Source organism: Myxine glutinosa, chromosome 1, assembly GCF_964187855.1.
Source record: "Myxine glutinosa chromosome 1, kmMyxGlut1.1, whole genome shotgun sequence".
In the NCBI taxonomy this organism is placed as follows: domain Eukaryota; kingdom Metazoa; phylum Chordata; class Myxini; order Myxiniformes; family Myxinidae; genus Myxine; species Myxine glutinosa.
Window position 1 is genome coordinate 83,609,984 of NC_136261.1, and position 18,598 is coordinate 83,628,581.

Consider the following 18,598-nt stretch of genomic DNA (forward strand, 5'->3'; position numbering starts at 1 on the left):
CCATGCATGTGCTGCCATGCAGGAGCTGCCAAGCATGTGCTGCCATGCAGGACGCCATGCAGGAGTTGCCATGCATGTGCTGCCATGCAGGATGCCATGTAGGAGCTGCCATGCATGTGCTGTCATGCAGGAGCTGCCATGCATGTGCTGCCATGCAGGAGCTGCCATGCAGGAGCTGCCATGCATGTGCTGCCATGCAGGAGCTGCCATGCAGGATGCCATGCAGGAGCTGCCATGCAAGAGCTGCCATGCATGTGCTGCCATGAAAGAGCTGCCATGCATGTGCTGCCCTGCAGGATGCCATGCAGGAGCTGCCATGCATGTGCTGCCATGCAGGACGCCATGCAGGAGCTGCCATGCATGTGCTGCCATGCATGTGCTGCCATGCAGGAGCTGCCAAGCATGTGCTGCCATGCAGGACGCCATGCAGGAGTTGCCATGCATGTGCTGCCATGCAGGATGCCATGTAGGAGCTGCCATGCATGTGCTGCCATGCAGGAGCTGCCATGCATGTGCTGCCATGCAGGAGGCCATAGTTTAATCAAAGGGAGCAGATGTAGCTGTGTAGATGCAGATCCTAATGTGCCAGTTTCACACATCCCATTGATTCTCGATTTGATTGATATTTTTGAGATTTTTTGCACAGGGCATACACGTCGAGACTTGGTCTTCGAGCTGGTCCTGCACCTGGATGCAGGCCTCAAGGATGGTCGCATTGTCCTGAAAAGGTCCTGCACCTGGATGCAGGCCTCAAGGATGGTCGCATCGTCCTGAAAAGTTCAAGGGAGCGGAAGGGTTATCATTACCCACCATATTTGTGTATGCAACAAATAGATAACCCATTATTGCTCGACAAGTTGAGTTCTCCTCTCTTCACTCATAAATATTCCAAAAGTGTGCTGAACGCTTATTAGCAAACTCAGGTTGATTCCCTCATAATGCAGAATCACAGTTCCCGGATGCAGAGAGTGGCGTGCAATCGAGTGCTCGCAACCTTTTCATATTCACAGCCTGTTGGTGGTGCATGCAAACACCGATCATCACGTGTTATCGCTGCTGCCAGACTTCTTTCTATCAGTGTTGCTTTGTCATGGGATGGAAATTTAGATTGCAATGTTAGCACGTGATAAACATTGTACCGTCACATGGTCACGTTTGGTGTGAGCTGTTGCCCTCCTTACACCAAGGATCCCACATCCAATGCGTGCATCGCTTTGGCCCAAACTGTATCAAAATGCATCGCAATTGGGATAAAGACCTGAGACCAACAATTGAAATTATAATGGAATGGAATGCATGATTTATTTGGTCGTAATTTGGACATTGATAAAAATTGTGATTCATGCACAAGGTTAGAGGATACATACTGTATACAGTGTCACAATTATACTTTGATACCTCCGCAACCGAAGGTGGGTGGAGGATATGTTTTCGCCTCCATCTGTGAACAGGATATCTCAAAACGTTGTTGATGGATTCGGACGAAATTTTGTGGAGAGGTTGGGAATATGAGAAGGATGAAATGACTAGATTTTGGTGAAGATCTGGATCCGGATATGGATCTGAGAATTGTTTAAGTCATTCTTCACCATTGAGCGATAGGGCTAAACTGATATATAGCAGGTTATCTCAAAAAGTTGTGGACGGATTCAGTCGAAACCTGGTGGACAGGTTGGGTGTGTGACAAGGAAGAATTCATTCCGTTTTGGTGAAGATTTTATTTATTTATTATTTTTTGTATACAAGATCGAGGCTCGTGAAAGAGCTAACATTAATGACAAAAAAAAAAAAACGGACACATAAGACAAAATAAAGGGAGCGGGAGACAAGATGGGGAGAGAGAGGGAAGCACACAAGTACAACATTTGAGAGCAGGGACATCGGGAAATCTGTGGGAGGGAGAGGGCTTGGGGGGAGGAGACATGGAAAGGGGTGGGAGAGGTAAAAAACAAACAAAAAAAAAACACATGGACACTGCTAGGACTTCCAGGAAAGAAGTCGGAATTTCAGAAAAGTAGATCTGGGGTGAATTAACGGAGGTAGAAAAGGTCAAGGTTTTGGATGGGGGAAGATAAGAGATGGTGGTGAACAGCTGTTATAAAGACCTGGAGGGAGGAGTGGGATTGAAGAGAGTGAGGGAGTTTGTTCCAGAGGCGGGAGAAAAGAGGAATGAAAGAGTGAAGGTGAGCAGAGAGTCTTTTGAGTCATGAAAAATTTGAATTTTGAAGAAAATTTGAAGAAAATTTGAGTCTCAATCATGATCAGATAAATTTTAAGTGATTGTTCACTCAATGAGTGATAGGGAAAACACTATATATAGCACGGTATTTCAAAAATTTGTGGTAGGATTATGACAAAACTAGAGCGATGAGTAGAGTAGGTGACAACAACAATCGATAAAATTTTGGTTCAGGTCCGCATCCAGATCCGGTCTATCAGTGGGATACAACATCAACTGTTCAGCCTGGTGGAGGTATGCTCTCGGAGGAAGTGACGTTATAGTTTATGCTTGAAATTTCTACCATGCTGGGATTCTTACCACATTATATACGTACCTTTGCAAAATGACAGCTCACGACTCCTCTTTTTTAAGTGGACCTCACAAAATATCCTGTGTGTTCTTGGTATAATTCCCTACCATTAGGATCTCTGAAATCCACAAAATTAAATCGTTCAATGAAACTAATTTCCATTGATTAATTGTATCGTTACAATCAGAACATTTAGCATTGGTTAGCGTTCACAGTTGACACAAACCTCGTAATATTGTCACTCTGGTTCAAATCCGACATAGGATGTTGATTTGACTGTTGCCGAAAATGTCCTTGGAATAGAAAAGTGCACTGATGTTTCCTGTTGTCCGTATCATACATAATGGTGTATGCAAAAGCTCCTGCATGTGCCGAAGATCATTGTAAAGGAAACAAGCGTTACGCCTAGGTCCCCCGTCGTTGAAGTGATGTGAGTTGACAAAGTGGCAGACGCAAGGCGGCCATCTTGGATTTTGACGTGGCGACCCAATTTTCAATAGCGTTCTCCCTTATGCGTAGGTACACCCACACACCAGATTAGAAGTTAGTAGTTCGTTTATTTTTCAACATATTTCACTCACAATGTTCAGACATATATATGGTGGCGGCCATCTTGGATTTTGACGTGGCGACCCAATTTACAACAGCGTTCTCCCTTACGCCTAGGTTCACCCACACACCAGATTAGAAGTTGGTACTTCGCTTATTTTTCAAGATATTCCGCTCACAAGGTTCAGACATACATGGCGGCGGCCATCTTGGATTTTGACGTGGGTTGCACCCACACACCAAATTAGAATTCGGTCCTTCGCTTACGCACGCACGCACTCACGTACGCACGGAGGGGAAAACCATAGTCCCCCTTTCGCTCCGCGGTGCGACGGGGGACAAAAGCAAACTAATATGCTTCAAAGTCATCTTCCTGACAATATCGTGACCAATGTCCGACGTGTCTTTGCAGGTGTCCTATGCTAGGCCGAGCTCGGCGTCTATCCGAGATGCAAACTTGTACGTCAGTGGTTTGCCCAAGAACATGAGCCAGAAAGAACTGGAGCAGCTGTTTTCACAATATGGCCGCATCATCACCTCCCGCATCCTTGTGGATCAAGTCACTGGTATATCGCATGCCTAACGTGTTTCGTTCTCATACACCTTTGGATGCATTCATACAACTCATTAGCTTTATTTTCACCATTCATATCATCATGTCGAACTTCCTGCCATACAACTATTCACCCACACAGACAAATGCCAAACATGTATTTAAATTTTTTTACAGTGTCTAATGCTCGCAAAGTGCAGCACATGAAGGCTGGTTGCATCACTGCTGAAGCGCAGTTGTGTGATGCAGTGTCGCATTGTTTGTTAGCATCGGATTTTATAGTTAATTTATGGTACCAGCTCAAAATGGCTTACTCTTGTAAAATATATGAGTGGGATATTTGATGTCCGTCAGCTTGTAATGCTAGCAGAAGGGACACCCAGATTAAGGTCCATCCAAGGGATGGCAGACACATAGATGTATTACGAAGTCTATGAAACACCAATACCGTATTTATATATGGATATAAATACGGTATATATATATATATACAGTGCATTCAGAAAGTATTCAGACCCCTTCACTTTTTTCACATTTTGTTATGTTGCAGCCTTATGCTTAAATCGTTTAAATTCACCACACAATATGCATCTCGTTCATTCCGGGTTCGGTTGCGAGAGGACGCTGGCGTTGCATATTCGCCGCTTCTCCGACTGGATGGATGTACAGGGTCTGCTTCTACCTTTCTGACCTGACATCTCACACCTGTCCTGCCTTTTCACACCCGCACGTGCCGCGTGTTCTCCGGCTGGATAACGGAATCTGCTTTTGATGGTACGGAATACGGAATTCGAAAGGCCCGCTCCCGTTGATTGTGGCCGTGGCCTTGTTTGCCGGTGGCCTTGTGGCCTTGTTTGCCGCTGTGGTCTTGATTAGCGGCTGCAGTCGTTTGCCGCTGCGTTTGCCGCTGCGTTTGCCGCTGCGTTTGCCGCTTTGCCTCCTCGACCTTGGCCTCGTACTCGTCCCTTCGCTCCTGCCTGGCATGGCTCTGAAGTACTCCGCCGCAAGGCTTCTTCTGCTCAATACCCGCTCCACCCCATCATGCATCTCTGCCATCAAATCAAATGGACTCCTCCGACGACCCAGGTACATTCACCGTGGCTCCGGTCGCAAGTTTGTTTATTTGCAATCAGGTCACTCCATCCCCGTCCTCTGGTCGGCTCAGCGCACTCTCACTCTTCGTCCCAGCGCACCTGGTCACAGCAACCCACACGATCGCACCTCTTGCCTACGAACCCTGGCTAAATCACCTGAATTCATCCCTGCTGTTCAAAACAACATCAAGCTCACCCTGTTCAACACCCGGTCCCTCAACAATAAATGCCTCATCCTGAACGAATACATCCTGGATAACAAACTGGACTTTCTCTGTCTCACCGAAACCTGGCAACAACCTCTGGACTACTACACACTCAACCTCACCACACCCAATGGATATTCCTACGTCAATAAACCACGCTCGGAGGGCCGAGGTGGTGGAATTGCCGTTATCCACCGTCAAGACATCAAGACCAACCTCATCTCCATCTCATCTGCTCCATCATTTGAACACCTGGCTTTAAAACTCTCTGGTCACACGCAGTCAGTCATGGCTGTCGTCTACCGCCCTCCCAAACCACACCCATCATTCCTGTCTGACTTCTCCTACTTTCTGACCCAGCTATGTTCCCTCTCCCCCTCAATCCTCCTCCTTGGTGATTTCAATATCCACATGGACTCCACTGACTCCACAATAACCACTGACTTCACTGATTTACTCACCTGCTTTAACCTCACTCAACATGTCGACTTTCCTACCCATATCCGTGGTCACATTTTGGACCTTGTCTGCTCCACTGGATTAAATTTGCACCATCTCTATGGCTCCGACCTCACCCTCTCTGACCACTTAGCCATCACTCTGACCATCAACATCCCCGCCCCAACACCAAGGCATTATCGCACAATCAACTTCCGTAAGCTAAACGCTCTTTCACCTACCTCATTCTCATCCACCCTCTCTGAAAAAATGTCCACTTCTCCCTTCATTGACCTCCACACCCCTTCCGACCTCACTGACTACTACAACCACACTCTCTCCTCCTGCCTTGACCAGCTTGCGCCTGTAAAAACCAAAACAGTTTCTTTCACCCATTCTGCTCCCTGGTTTACCCCTGAACTCCACCTGATGAAAACTCGTGCTCGCCAACTTGAAAGACTCCGCAATAAAACGGGTCTCACAGTTCACTCCCAAGCCTACAAGGACCACATACAACACTACAAAGATGCCCTCTCCCGCGCCCGCTCTGCCTACTACTCTCAAATTATCCACTCTGGCTCCGGAAACCCAAAAGCACTCTTCTCGACAATAAACAAACTCCTCCGCCCCCTGAACACCACCACCCAGTCATTCACAGTAGACAACTGCATCTCCTTCCTCTCTTTCTTCCAACGCAAAATTGACAACATCTACAACAGCTTGACCACCACCGCACCCGCTCCCCCTCCAACCACCTGCCCCCCCTTGTCCTGCCATCCCCTGTCTCGGTTCTCCCCAATCTCTCCTACTGACCTCTCTGAACTCCTCATAGGAATGAAAACTGCCACCTGCACTCTTGACCCCATCCCCTCCAGCTTTGTCAAAGCCTCCCTCCCTGCTCTCTCTCCACTTATCATTGCAACAATAAACTCCTCCCTGTCTACAGGCATCGTCCCACCTTCCCTCAAAATTGCTGCTGTTACCCCCATTCTAAAAAAACCTGGTCTAAACCCTGATACCCTAAACAACTTCAGACCCATCTCCAACCTACCCTTTCTGTCAAAAGTTTTGGAACGCGCTGTAGCCACTCAACTCAAACATCATCTCTCTGCCAATAACTTGTATGAAACATTCCAATCCGGATTCCGCTCCAACCACAGTACTGAAACTGCTCTCCTCAAAATCACCAACGACCTTCTCCTCTCCTCTGACGCTGGCAACCTCAACATTCTCGTCCTCCTCGACCTCAGCGCTGCCTTTGACACCATCGATCACACTATCCTCCTCACCCGACTTGAATCCACCTTTAACGTCACCGGCACTGCCCTCTCTTGGATTAAATCATACCTCTCTGACAGATGCCAGTTCATCTCCATCAATAACTGCAAATCCCCCACTGCTCCCCTCCCCCAAGGTGTCCCCCAAGGTTCAGTTCTTGGCCCCCTCCTCTTCATCCTTTACCTGTCCCCGCTCGGTCACTTAATCCGCCGTCATGGTCTCCAATTCCACTGCTTCGCCGATGACATCCAGCTTTTCATCTCCACCAAGTCCGTCTCCACCGACACCCACTCTATCCTGACAAACTGCATCACTGAAATAAAATCCTGGCTTCAAATCAACTTCCTCAAGCTTAACTGTGATAAATCTGAAATAATCATCATTGGCCCAAAAACGCTCACAAAATCCACCCATAACTTTGCCCTCAACATCGACGGTATCCCAGTATCCACCTCCCCTCACATCCGGAATCTTGGCGTCATCTTTGACCAAACCCTTTCCTTCGACAAATACACTAAACAGATCACAAAGTCAGCCTTCTTTCACCTGAAAAACATTGCCCGTCTCCGCTCATCCCTCTCCTCCACGGCTGCAGAAACCCTCATCCACGCCTTCATCACCTCCCGTCTGGACTACTGCAATAGCCTCCTCTATGGTTCACCCTCAAAAATCACCAATAAACTCCAATACATTCAGAACTCCGCTGCCCGTCTACTCACTCATTCCCGGACCCGTGACCACATCACCCCCGTCCTTTACAAGCTTCACTGGCTCCCCATCCCCCAGAGAATCCAGTACAAAATCCTCCTCTTGACATACAAAGCCCTCCATAACCTGGCCCCATCCTACCTGGCTGACCTCCTCTCCAGACACACTCCCACCCGCAACCTCCGCTCTGCTGGTACCAACCTCCTGACCCCCTCCATCCGGACCAAATTCAGATCCTGGGGGGACAGGGCCTTCTCCATCGCTGCTCCCACCCTCTGGAACTCACTACCTCACACCATCAGAGACTCCTCCTCACTCACCACATTCAAAACATCACTAAAGACCCACCTGTTCAACGCTGCATTCAACATTCAACCCACAGCATTTAACCCCTGACTATCTCTTCTCCTTCTCCCTCCTTTTGCTTTAAATATTTCCCTATTGATTCTTGTCTTGTCTTTTTGATTCTTGTCTTATATATATGCCGTATATCGCTGCTGTTTGTTTTCTTGATTCTTGTCTTTTTGCAATTGTTGTTTTCATGTATTGTTATGCATTATGTTTTCCACTCTGTCAAAGCGCCTTTGGGCTTCTGGAAAAGCGCTATACAAAATAAATGAATTATTATTATTATTATTATAAATTCATTTTTCCCTCATCAATCTACACTCAATATCCCATAATGACAAAGAGAAAACAGGATTTTAGAAAGTTTTGCAAATTTATTAAAAAGAAAAGACTGAAATATCACATTGACATAAGTATTCAGACCCTTTGCTATGACACTTGAAATTTAGCTCAGGTGCCTCCCATTTCTCTTGATCATCTTTGAGATGTTTCTACACCTTGATTGGAGTCCACCTGTGGTAAATTCAATTGATTGGACATGATTTGGAAAGGCACACACCTGTCTATACAAGGTTTCACAGCTGACAATGCATATCAGAGCAAAAACCAAGCCACTCAATACCCCATATCTGGGCTTTATGGCAGAGTGGCCAGACGGAAGCCAAGCAGTTCAATCTTGGTTTCATCCGACCACAGAATCTTGTTTCTCACAGTCTGAGAGCCCTTTAGATGCTTTTTTGCAAACTCCAAGCGGGCTTTCATGTGTCTTTCACTGAGGAGAAGCTTCCGTCCTGCCACTCTGCCATAAAGCCCAGATCGGTGGAGTGTTGCAGTGATGGTTGTCCTTCTGGAAGTTTCTCCCATCTCCACACAGGATCTCTGGAGCTCAGCCAGAGTGACCTTTGGGTTATTTGTCACCTCTCTTACCAACACCCTCCTCCCTCGATTGCTCAGTTTGGCCGGGCGGCCAGCTCTAGGAAGAGTCCTGGTTGTTCCAAACTTCTTCCATTTAAGAATTATGGAGGCCACTGTGCTCTTGGGAACCTTCAATGCAGCAGAAATTTTTTTGTAGGCTTCCCCAGATCTGTGCCTCGACACAGTCCTGTCTCTGAGCTCTGCAGGCAGTTCCTTCGACCTCAACGCTTGATTTTTGCTCTGATAGGCATTGTCAGCTGTGAGACCTTATATAGACCGGTGTGTGCCTTTCCAAATCATGTCCAATCAATTGAATTTACCACAGGTGGACTCCAATCAAGGTGTACAAACATCTCAAATATGATCAAGGGAAATGGGAGGCACCTGAGCTAAATTTCAAGTGTCATAGCAAAGGGTCTGAATACTTATGTCAATGTGATATTTCAGTCTTTTCTTTTCAATAAATTTGCAAAACTTTCTAAAATCCTGTTTTCTCTTTGTCATTATGGGATATTGAGTGTAGATTGATGAGGGAAAAAATGAATTTAAACGATTTCAGCAAAAGGCTGCAACATAACAAAATGAGAAAAAAGTGAAGGGGTCTGAATACTTTCTGAATGCACTGTATGTATATATATAACTATATAATTATATATATATATATAACTATATATATATATATATATATATATATATATATATATATATATATATGTATGTATATATACCAAAACATAAAGGAAGAACCATAGAATATCCAGCCAAAAATTGAATGCAAAGTGAAACTCAGTAGATTGGCGGCCATATTGGATTTGAGACGAAATGCGAGTCATTCCAAAATCAATTAATGATGTATATCCCTAACATGCGACTAGAAAAAATTGTATTTTGTGGATAGAAAATTGATTTCTGAGCATTAAAATGTGAGATTCCATGTGTATTGGTGGCCCCTTTGGATTTGAGGCCAAATCCAGGGTGGCCCCTCAGCTAAATTCAAAGGGCATTGGCCAAGGATGATGGAACCACTCAGAAAACCTTGGAAGGAAAAATGTTAGTTTTTTTACTTGGCTGAGACCTGTCTATCTGTTTTCTTGCCTCATATTTACCATTTGATCTCAAATCCAAATTTCTTTAGTATTTATAAATAATAACAAATTTGACTTCACTGTTCCAATACTTAAGGATGGTACTGTGTAAGTATTGTATAAACATACACAAAAATACATCCATATGCTGTATATATATATATATATATATAATATACTACATGCCCAAAAGTATGCGAACACCCCTTCTAATTAGTGGATTCTGATATTTCAGACACACCCATTGCTGACAGGTATATATAATGAAGCAGATAGCCATGTAATCTCCATAGACAAACATTGGCAGTAGAATGGGCCGTACTGAAGAGCTCAGTGACTTTCAACGTCGAACCATCATAGGACGCCAGCTTTCCAACAAGTCAGTTGGTCAAATGTCTGCCCTGCTAGAGCTGCCCCGGTCAACTGTAAGTGCGGTTATCGTGAAGTGGAAACGTCTAGGTGCAACAACAGTTCAGCCACGAAGTCGTAGGCCACACAAGCTCACAGAACGGGACTGCTGAGTGCTGAAGCACGTAAAAATCGCCTGTCCTTGGTTGCAACACTCACTGACGAGTTCCAAACTGCCTCTGGAAGCAGCGTCAGCACAACAGCTGTTCGTTGGGAGCTTCATGAAACGGGTTTCCATGGCCGAGCAGCCGCACACAAGCCTAAGATCATGCGCAATGCCAAGCGTCGGTTGTGGTGGTCTAAAGCTCACGGCCTTTGGACTCTGGAGCAGTGGAATGCGTTCTCTGAAGTGATGAATCACGCTTCACCATCTGGCAGTCCGGCGGACGAATCTGAGTTTGGCGGATGCCAGGAGAACGCTACCTGCCCAAAAGCATAGTGCCAACTGTAAAGTTTGGTGGAGGAGGAATAATGGTCTGGGGCTGTTTTCATGGTTCGGGCTAGGCCACTGAGTTCCAGTGAAGCGAAATCGTGATGCTACAGCATACAATAACATTCTAGACGATTGTGTGCTTCCAACGTTGTGGCAACAGTATGGGGAAGGACCTTTCCTGTTTCAGCACGATAATGCCCCCGTGCACAAAGGGAGGTCCATAGAGAAATCGTTTGTCAAGATCGGTGTGGAAGAACTTGACTGGCCTGCACAGAGCCCTGACTGCAAACCCATCGAACACCTTTGGGATGAATTGGAACACTGAATGCGAGCCAGGCCTAATCACCCAACATCATTGCCCGACTTTACGAATGCTCTTGTGGCTGAATGGAAGCAAATTCCCGCAGCAATGTTCCAACATCTAGTGGAAAGCCTTCCCAGAAGAGTGGAGGCTATTATAGCAGTAAAGGGGGGACCAACTCCATATTAATGGCCATGATTTTGGAATGAGACGTGTTATGTTCGGATGTCCACATACATTTGGTCATGTAGTGTATATTTACATATATACATACATATACATATATACATATACTGTATTGTGTGTGTGTATATATATATATATATATATATATATATATATTGTGAGGAGCTAGGGGTTGGAGAGTGAGCAGCTAGGGGTTGGAGAGTGAGCAGCTAGGGGTTGGAGAGTGAGCAGCTAGGGGTTGGAGTGTGAGGAGCTAGGGGTTGGAGAGTGAGGAGCTAGGGGTTGGAGAGTGAGGAGCGAGGGGTTGGAGAGTGAGGAGCGAGGGGTTGGAGAGTGAGGAGCGAGGGGTTGGAGAGTGAGGAGCGAGGGGTTGGAGAGCGAGGAGCTCGGGGTTGGAGAGCGAGGAGCTAGGGGTTGGAGAGCGAGGAGCGAGGGGTTGGAGAACGAGGAGCTAGGGGTTGGAGATCGAGGACCTAGGTGTTGGAGAGCGAGGAGCGAGGGGTTGGACAGCGAGGAGCTAGGGGTTGGAGAGCGAGGGCCTAGGTGTTGGAAAGTGAGGCGCGAGGAGTTGGAGAGTGAGGAGCAAGGAGTTGGAGAGTGAGTGCCGATTGGAGCGGAGAGTGAGGAGTGATTGGAGAGGAGAGTGAGGAGCATTTGGAGTGGAGAGTGAGGAGCGTTTGGAGAGGAGAGTGAGGAGCGATTGGAGAGGAGAGTGAGGAGCGATTGGAGGGGGGTGTGAGGAATTGGAGAGGAATCTGAGGGATTGGAGAGGAGTGTGAGAGATTGGAGAGGAGTCTGAGTAAGTATTGGAGAGGAGTGTGAGGAGGTATTGGAGGGGAGTGTGAGGAGGAGTGGGATTGGAGAGGCGTGAGGGTGGAGAGAGGAGAGTGTCAGGTGGAGAGGAGTGAGGGGTCACATGTGATGTGAAATAAAGAAATTGTGTTCATTACACCATTTCTGGATCTGATGAATTGCCAGTAACCATTTTATAAAATTTAATGTGCAGCATCTAAATCAAGACGTCCAAATGTCACGTACGTCCATGCCCGTGGGATTCCCACGGGTGACCCCACTAATATATATATATATATTATACAAAAACATCTCTATATGCATGTGCATCTGTATGTACACATATACACATATATACACACACATATACATGTATACACACATATATATATATATATATATATATATATATATATATATATATATATATATATATATATATATATATACATATATAAGAAACAGGAAGTAAATTCCTGCATGGTGCTGGTGTGAAAAAATTCTGACTCAACCCAGGACTCGAACCGAGGAACCTCATCACTGATGCAGTGAGAGCCCCAATTGAGTCTTCAGGATATCCTCTGAAATTAGTTAATACATGTACATATAGATGTGTATAAGTAGTCCACCGTGAAATGGTGGTGAGCATCAGGCGGCAGAGGTTGGATTTGTCAAAAATGGGGCAAAATTTATTTGTGAAATGAAATTTGACATCAACATTATTCATGCCTGTTCTCCCATCATTTCAAAAGTGAAAGTTGAGCTTTTCAAACACAGCAAAGGAAATGGCTGCCATAAATTGGAGACAGCAAACACCACGGTTCACAATATACAGTACAAAAGATGTCTTCCCTTCCAAAGGAACTTCAAGACATAAAGAGACCATTCGGCCAATCAAGCCTGCACAATGGTAGCTAACTTTTGGCATTAGGAGGTGGAGGGAGGAGGTGGAGGAGGGAAGGGGATTTCAGCGGCGTAGTTCAAGAACAAAATAGGAGGGAGGCCTGGACAAACAATGTGTGTGTGAAGCGGCCACCAGAAAAAGAAGACAGCCGAATGCACAGACAGTCATCATGGTTCTATCTGTATATATACTGGTCGGCCCATTGAAACTAATGCCTGCAGACCTACTCCCTTTCATTTATCTACTTGGCAACTGCTTATACCATATACTCTGCTCATCTGCCCAGGAACTCTTTAATGAGGTATCATTCATCATTACACGTGCTGTGGTTACGACGTTTACCATGTTCAGACACAATCGTGCACCTTGCATTTATAGTGTGCAGGTTCAGTATATACATGAATTCATTCGGATCTGTAATCAAACCCAGATGAGACAATCCATAGGAAATTGTGTTTATTAATCGCTGAGCTAGCTGAGCTTGTACGAATATCACGTGCAGGGCAAAAACATGAAGATACATGAGTGTACTTTTACATGAATTACAAGGACATCCATAGGCAATGAACAGATCAACACAGTATTTGGGATTTGAACCTGCTAGTTCTCAGGACCATGAGAAATGTGCTCAGATAGTGAGGAAAGAGTGTCCGACTTGGATTCTCTCATTAATTCACTCATTTCTCAGTGTAATCTCATTAACTTGTTGTTTATATGAAACGTACGTTTTCACTACACACAAAAGTGCAAACAGCATGAAATTAAATTAGCAATAAGGAAAAGAGCAATCAGAGATTGCAAACCCTCGCCAGGATGTATTTTAAGTGGTTTTTAAGGCTTTTGTGTTAAAACAAATATGGTGGCCGAACCACGTGACCGATGGCGTCATCATTTTTTTTTCTAAACTAATTTATTCCTAGATTATGCTCAATAAATTTCATCTTGATCGGATGAAGTTTTGTACTTGTCGAATTATGACGTCATAATGGAGGCACCTATGACATCATCATTAACATATTTTATTCCCCATGGAGAGTTCTTTACAATGAGCCGTGTCTCAATTTTTTTCTATTCAGCACTTTCCGGGATATAGAGGTGCAAAGTTTTTCGATTTTTCAAAGATGGCGGCCGAACCACGTGACCTATGACGTCATAATTGTCATTAAAATTATACAGGTAGAGTTGCACCTATGGTGAAAATTTCTTGTTAATCGGACCAACGGTTGCAGAGAAAATCATATTTATTCTGTGCGGACAAACAAACAAACAGACAAATGAAAAATCACTCATAGAGTGACACTTGGCAAAACAGAACAAAGTAGAATGGCACTCATAGAGCATCCTTTTGACCTCAAAAATAATTAGTGGTTGAATTCAATGACCTGATATGCAAATCGTCTTCAAAGTTAAAGTTAACCCTTTGAGTACGGATGACTGCCAGTGCCGCAACCCGCGAAAAAGTTTGTGTTCGGATGACGTTACCACACGTCATCGACTATACCTATAAATAGATCGTCAGTACGTGGTTGCATTCCCGTACCAAAATGCCAAATTAATCCCGCACCGGGGGTATTTTTATCAAAATAAAATCCCGTACTCAAAGCGTTAATCTGATGAAAATTGACAAAAATGAAATTTGGCCTATGTTGACCTTTTGGCCTACACTACCGGTCAAAAGTTTTAGAACACCTCAATTTTTCCAGTTTTTATTGAAATTTACGCAGTTTAATGTCTCAATGTACTCTGAAATTAATCATGGAACAAATAAACAATTGGAGATAAAAAAGAAATCATAGAATCATTTTGTTTAACAAAATTTAATTTAAATTTTTGACTCAGCAAAGTAGCCACCTTTTGCAGATATAACCGTCAAACACACTCGTGGAATTCTTTCTACAATGGAAATCAAATATTGTTCGGGAAGTTCTTCCCAACACTGTTGCAGAAGTTCCCACAATTGGGTTGAACTTGTAGGTTGCTTTGCTTTCACCCTTCTGTCCAGTTAATCCCAAACCAGCTCGATGGGGTTTAAGTCTGGAGACTGTGCTGGCCATTCCATGATTTGAAGCCTACCGTCTTGTTCTTTTCCTCGAAGGTAGTTTTGACATAGCCTGGAGGTGTGTTTAAGCTCATTATCTTGCTGTAGGATAAGCCCGTGACCAACTAGGCGTATACCAGAGGGTATTGCATGGCGCTGCAATATGCTGTGGTAGCCCTTTTGGTTCAGGGTGCCAGTCACTCTATGCAAGTTGCCAACTCTGGATCCAGCAAAATAGCCCCAGACCATCACGCTTCCTCCTCACACTGAGGAGCCATCCTTTTGCCGACTCGCCGGCATACAAAATCCCTGCGTGATGAACCAAATATTTCAAATTTTGATTCATCGGTCCATAAGACCTTCTTCCAGTCTTCAGTAGTCCACTGGCGGTGCTTCATTGCCCAGGCAAGCCTCTTTTTCCTATTTTGCCATCTTAGCAATGGCTTTCTTACTGCCACTCGACCTGTCAAACCTGCAGCTCGAAGTCTTCTCTTCACAGTTGAAACTGAGACTTGCTTACTTCGACCAGTGGTAAGCTGTGCTTGAGGCTGTTGTCCTGTGAGCTGCCTATCACGCAAGCTGTTGACTCTCAGAAACTTGTCTTCTGTTTTGGGTCTGCCAGACCTCTTCCTGTCAGAGTTTCCTCCAGTTTCCAATATACTACTTCCTGCAGTGCAATAGTGTCCAAATAATGCTTCAGAGGGTGTAATAACATTCTGTTCCAATACTGCTTTTATACAGACAGGGTGTTTGTTATCAAGTAATCAGCAGAGGTTGGGACACCTGTAGGAATTATGTGCATCAACTTTCAAGGCTTAATTTACTTACATTGCTGCAGAACAGCTGTAAGTTGTTAATAGTCAGGCAGCTTAGCAGCATATTTATCGAAAATGGGGAACGGCTTGACAAAAGCGCCATTTTTATTTTGGTGGTCCATTAGACCATATACAATAGATTTAGGACCGGAGGCAAGAAATATACAGTGTTCGTCACCTTTTTATTGGACAAAAACCAAGGACAAAAACCAATTATGTATATATTTTCAACAAGGAGGCTAACTTTTATTTCATTACCTGCAGTGTTATTTGTAAAACTTATGCATGCCTGCATAATAAATCTTACGCTTCCATGTAATAATAATTAGTAATATAATACCGAGTGTTTATACAAATGTGTTATACTTGTGACTCGCGCACCTCTCATATATCTAACATGTACGCAACTACAAGGATGTAATGACAATATAGCTTTAGAACAGACAACATGTTGTTCAAGGTAATTTGTCCAGCAATTTATGTATTTACGATTTTAGTCTAACTCCAATAGCTAATGATTTATTTGCATAAATGTATTGCTCGATATTATGATGTGCGAGTCGTATTTGCGCAAAGGTCAAACACTGTATATGTCTTGCCTCTGGTCCTAATTCTATTGCATATGGTCTAATGAACCATTAAATAAAAATGGTACTTTTTAAAAGTCGTTCCCCCAAAAATTGCTAAGCTGCCTAACTATAACCCATTACTTGTTCCTTAAAGAAGGCCTTTTTTTACAATATAACTGTGCAATTTACATTATTTTCCCGTTTTTGCTAACCTAAACTTCTTCTTTTTTTTAACCTCGAGCAGTTTACTGCTTACCTTTGTACCATTTCAGGTTATTCACTGGACATTGAACAGCATAAATTTCAATAAAAAATGGAAAAATTGAGGTGTTCTAAAACTTTTGACTGGTAGTGTATGTTGACCTCAAAAATAGTTGGTGGTTGGTATCAGTAAGCTGATATGAAATTCCTTTTCAAATTTGAAGTCAATCGGATGAAAATTGAGGATTTTAGGAATTTGAAAAAAGTGGTTGACCTTTGGCCTGTTGACCTTATGACCTATGTTGATCTCAAAATTAGTTGGTAGTTGGTTTCCGTAAGCTGATATGAAATTCCTTTTCAAATTTCAAGTCAATCGGATGAAAATTGAGGATTTTAGGAATTTGAAAAAAGTGGTTGACCTTTGGCCTATGTTGACCTTATGACCTATGTTGATCTCAAAAATAGTTGGTGGTTGAATTCAGTTTGCCGATATGTAAATCCCATTCAAATTTCAAGTGAATCGGATGAAAATTAAGGATTTTAGAAATTTGAAATTGGTGTTGACCTTTGGCCTATGTTGACCTTTTGACCTCAAACATATATAGGAATTTGTCGGACCACGAACTCTACCGTTTGGGGAAGTTTCATGAAGATCGGTTTAAAATTGTAACCTGTAGGCAAGTATAAATGAGCGGACACACAAACACACACACAAACCGGAGTGATCAACATACTTGCAAAAAAAAATTTTTTTGCCAAGTAACAGACAAACAGACAAACAGACTCAAATGCAATAACCTCTCCTCTGGCGAGGGTAATAAAACCAAAAATACGAATAAAGAAATTGAAAAAAATGGTTGTAGTTGGGAAGATTCAAATTCTGAAATGAAGGCATCATTCACCAACTGCATAAATAGTATCCCAGTTGCATCGCTCAGATCGAGCATTTTGACCACCGAGTGGTCTTCATCTGGCATTGTGCAGGCATCCTGTGCCTGGAATTTCCATCCTCCCGAGGAGCGCAGCATAGATAAATCATCCCCAAAACTAAAGAAAATCGATTTTTCTCTCATACTGATATAACACGTGACGACAATTTAATTGAACATCATGAAATGAAACCCCGGTATATGGAAACACGGCAACATTCATCGGTTCACAATCCCGAGACGCAAACATTGCTTGCCTGTCGACAACCTTGCGTGGTGGTCAATAAGGCTAATGGTAGATGATTGAGGAAATCTGGACGGACATGAAAACAACCATGGAAAATCACGAAAATTCAATATAGCAGGGAAGATGTTTAGCATCGTGCGTCACGGGAGAAAAGCACAGAACTAGCCATATTACTCTGGTTCACCATGCACAAATAATCACAAATTTGTGCATTTTGGAAGATTCCTTCAGTCTTAATAATCCATCTCTCAAGGGTAATCAAAGAGCTCACCAAATACAGTAAGGTGAGAGAGGATTCACCTGTTGGGAAAGGTTGCACCTGGTGCCCCTGAAGATACCCCTGCCTGCAATATATACATATACGCGTCGTTACAGAGGAACGGACTTGGTTTAACTGAGGATAATGACTGTAACTGAGTTGCTGTGTTGTCATGATTTACACCAATCATAATACAAACAATTATTTTGCACAAATTTACTTGTAGTGTTTGTGATATTACATTTTTATAAGCAATTTAGGTTGAAGATTTAGGTTGGAAAAAAAAAAAAAAAAAAAACTTTTCAGCGCATACATACGGGAAGGATAGGAGCACACTGTAAGTTTGTAAGTTTGGGATGATTACACCTCACCACTACATAATTAAAAACACTTCAACACCATGAGGTTAAAAACACCTCACCACCACAAAAATAAAATCACCTCACCACCACATAGTTCAAAACACCTCACCACCACGTAATTAAAAACACCTCACCACCACGCAATTCAAAACACCTCACCACCATGTAATTCAAAACGCCTGACCACAACAAAACTCAAAACACCTCACCACCACCTAATTAAAAACACCTCACCATCTTGTAATTCAAAACACGTCACCACCACATAATTCAAAACACCTCACAGCCACATAATTCCAAACGCCTCACCACCACGTAATTCAAAACACCTCACCACCACATAATTTAAAACACCTCACCACCACGTAATTCAAAACACCTCACCACCACGTAATTCAAAACACCTCACCACCACGTAATTCAAAACACCTCACCACCACGTAATTCAA

The 18,598-nt window shown here is 43.7% G+C and overlaps 1 protein-coding gene across 1 annotated transcript in view; it reads left to right on the forward strand.

The window, feature by feature from the left end:
- Positions 1-18,598, forward strand: part of LOC137425618 (ELAV-like protein 2) — a 246,522-nt gene that overhangs the window by 190,545 nt on the left and 37,379 nt on the right. Inside the window, exon 4 of the mRNA XM_068114226.1 lies at positions 3,493-3,646. Within this exon, the coding sequence (XP_067970327.1) occupies positions 3,493-3,646 (154 nt within the window). The remainder of the gene's footprint in view (positions 1-3,492; positions 3,647-18,598) is intronic.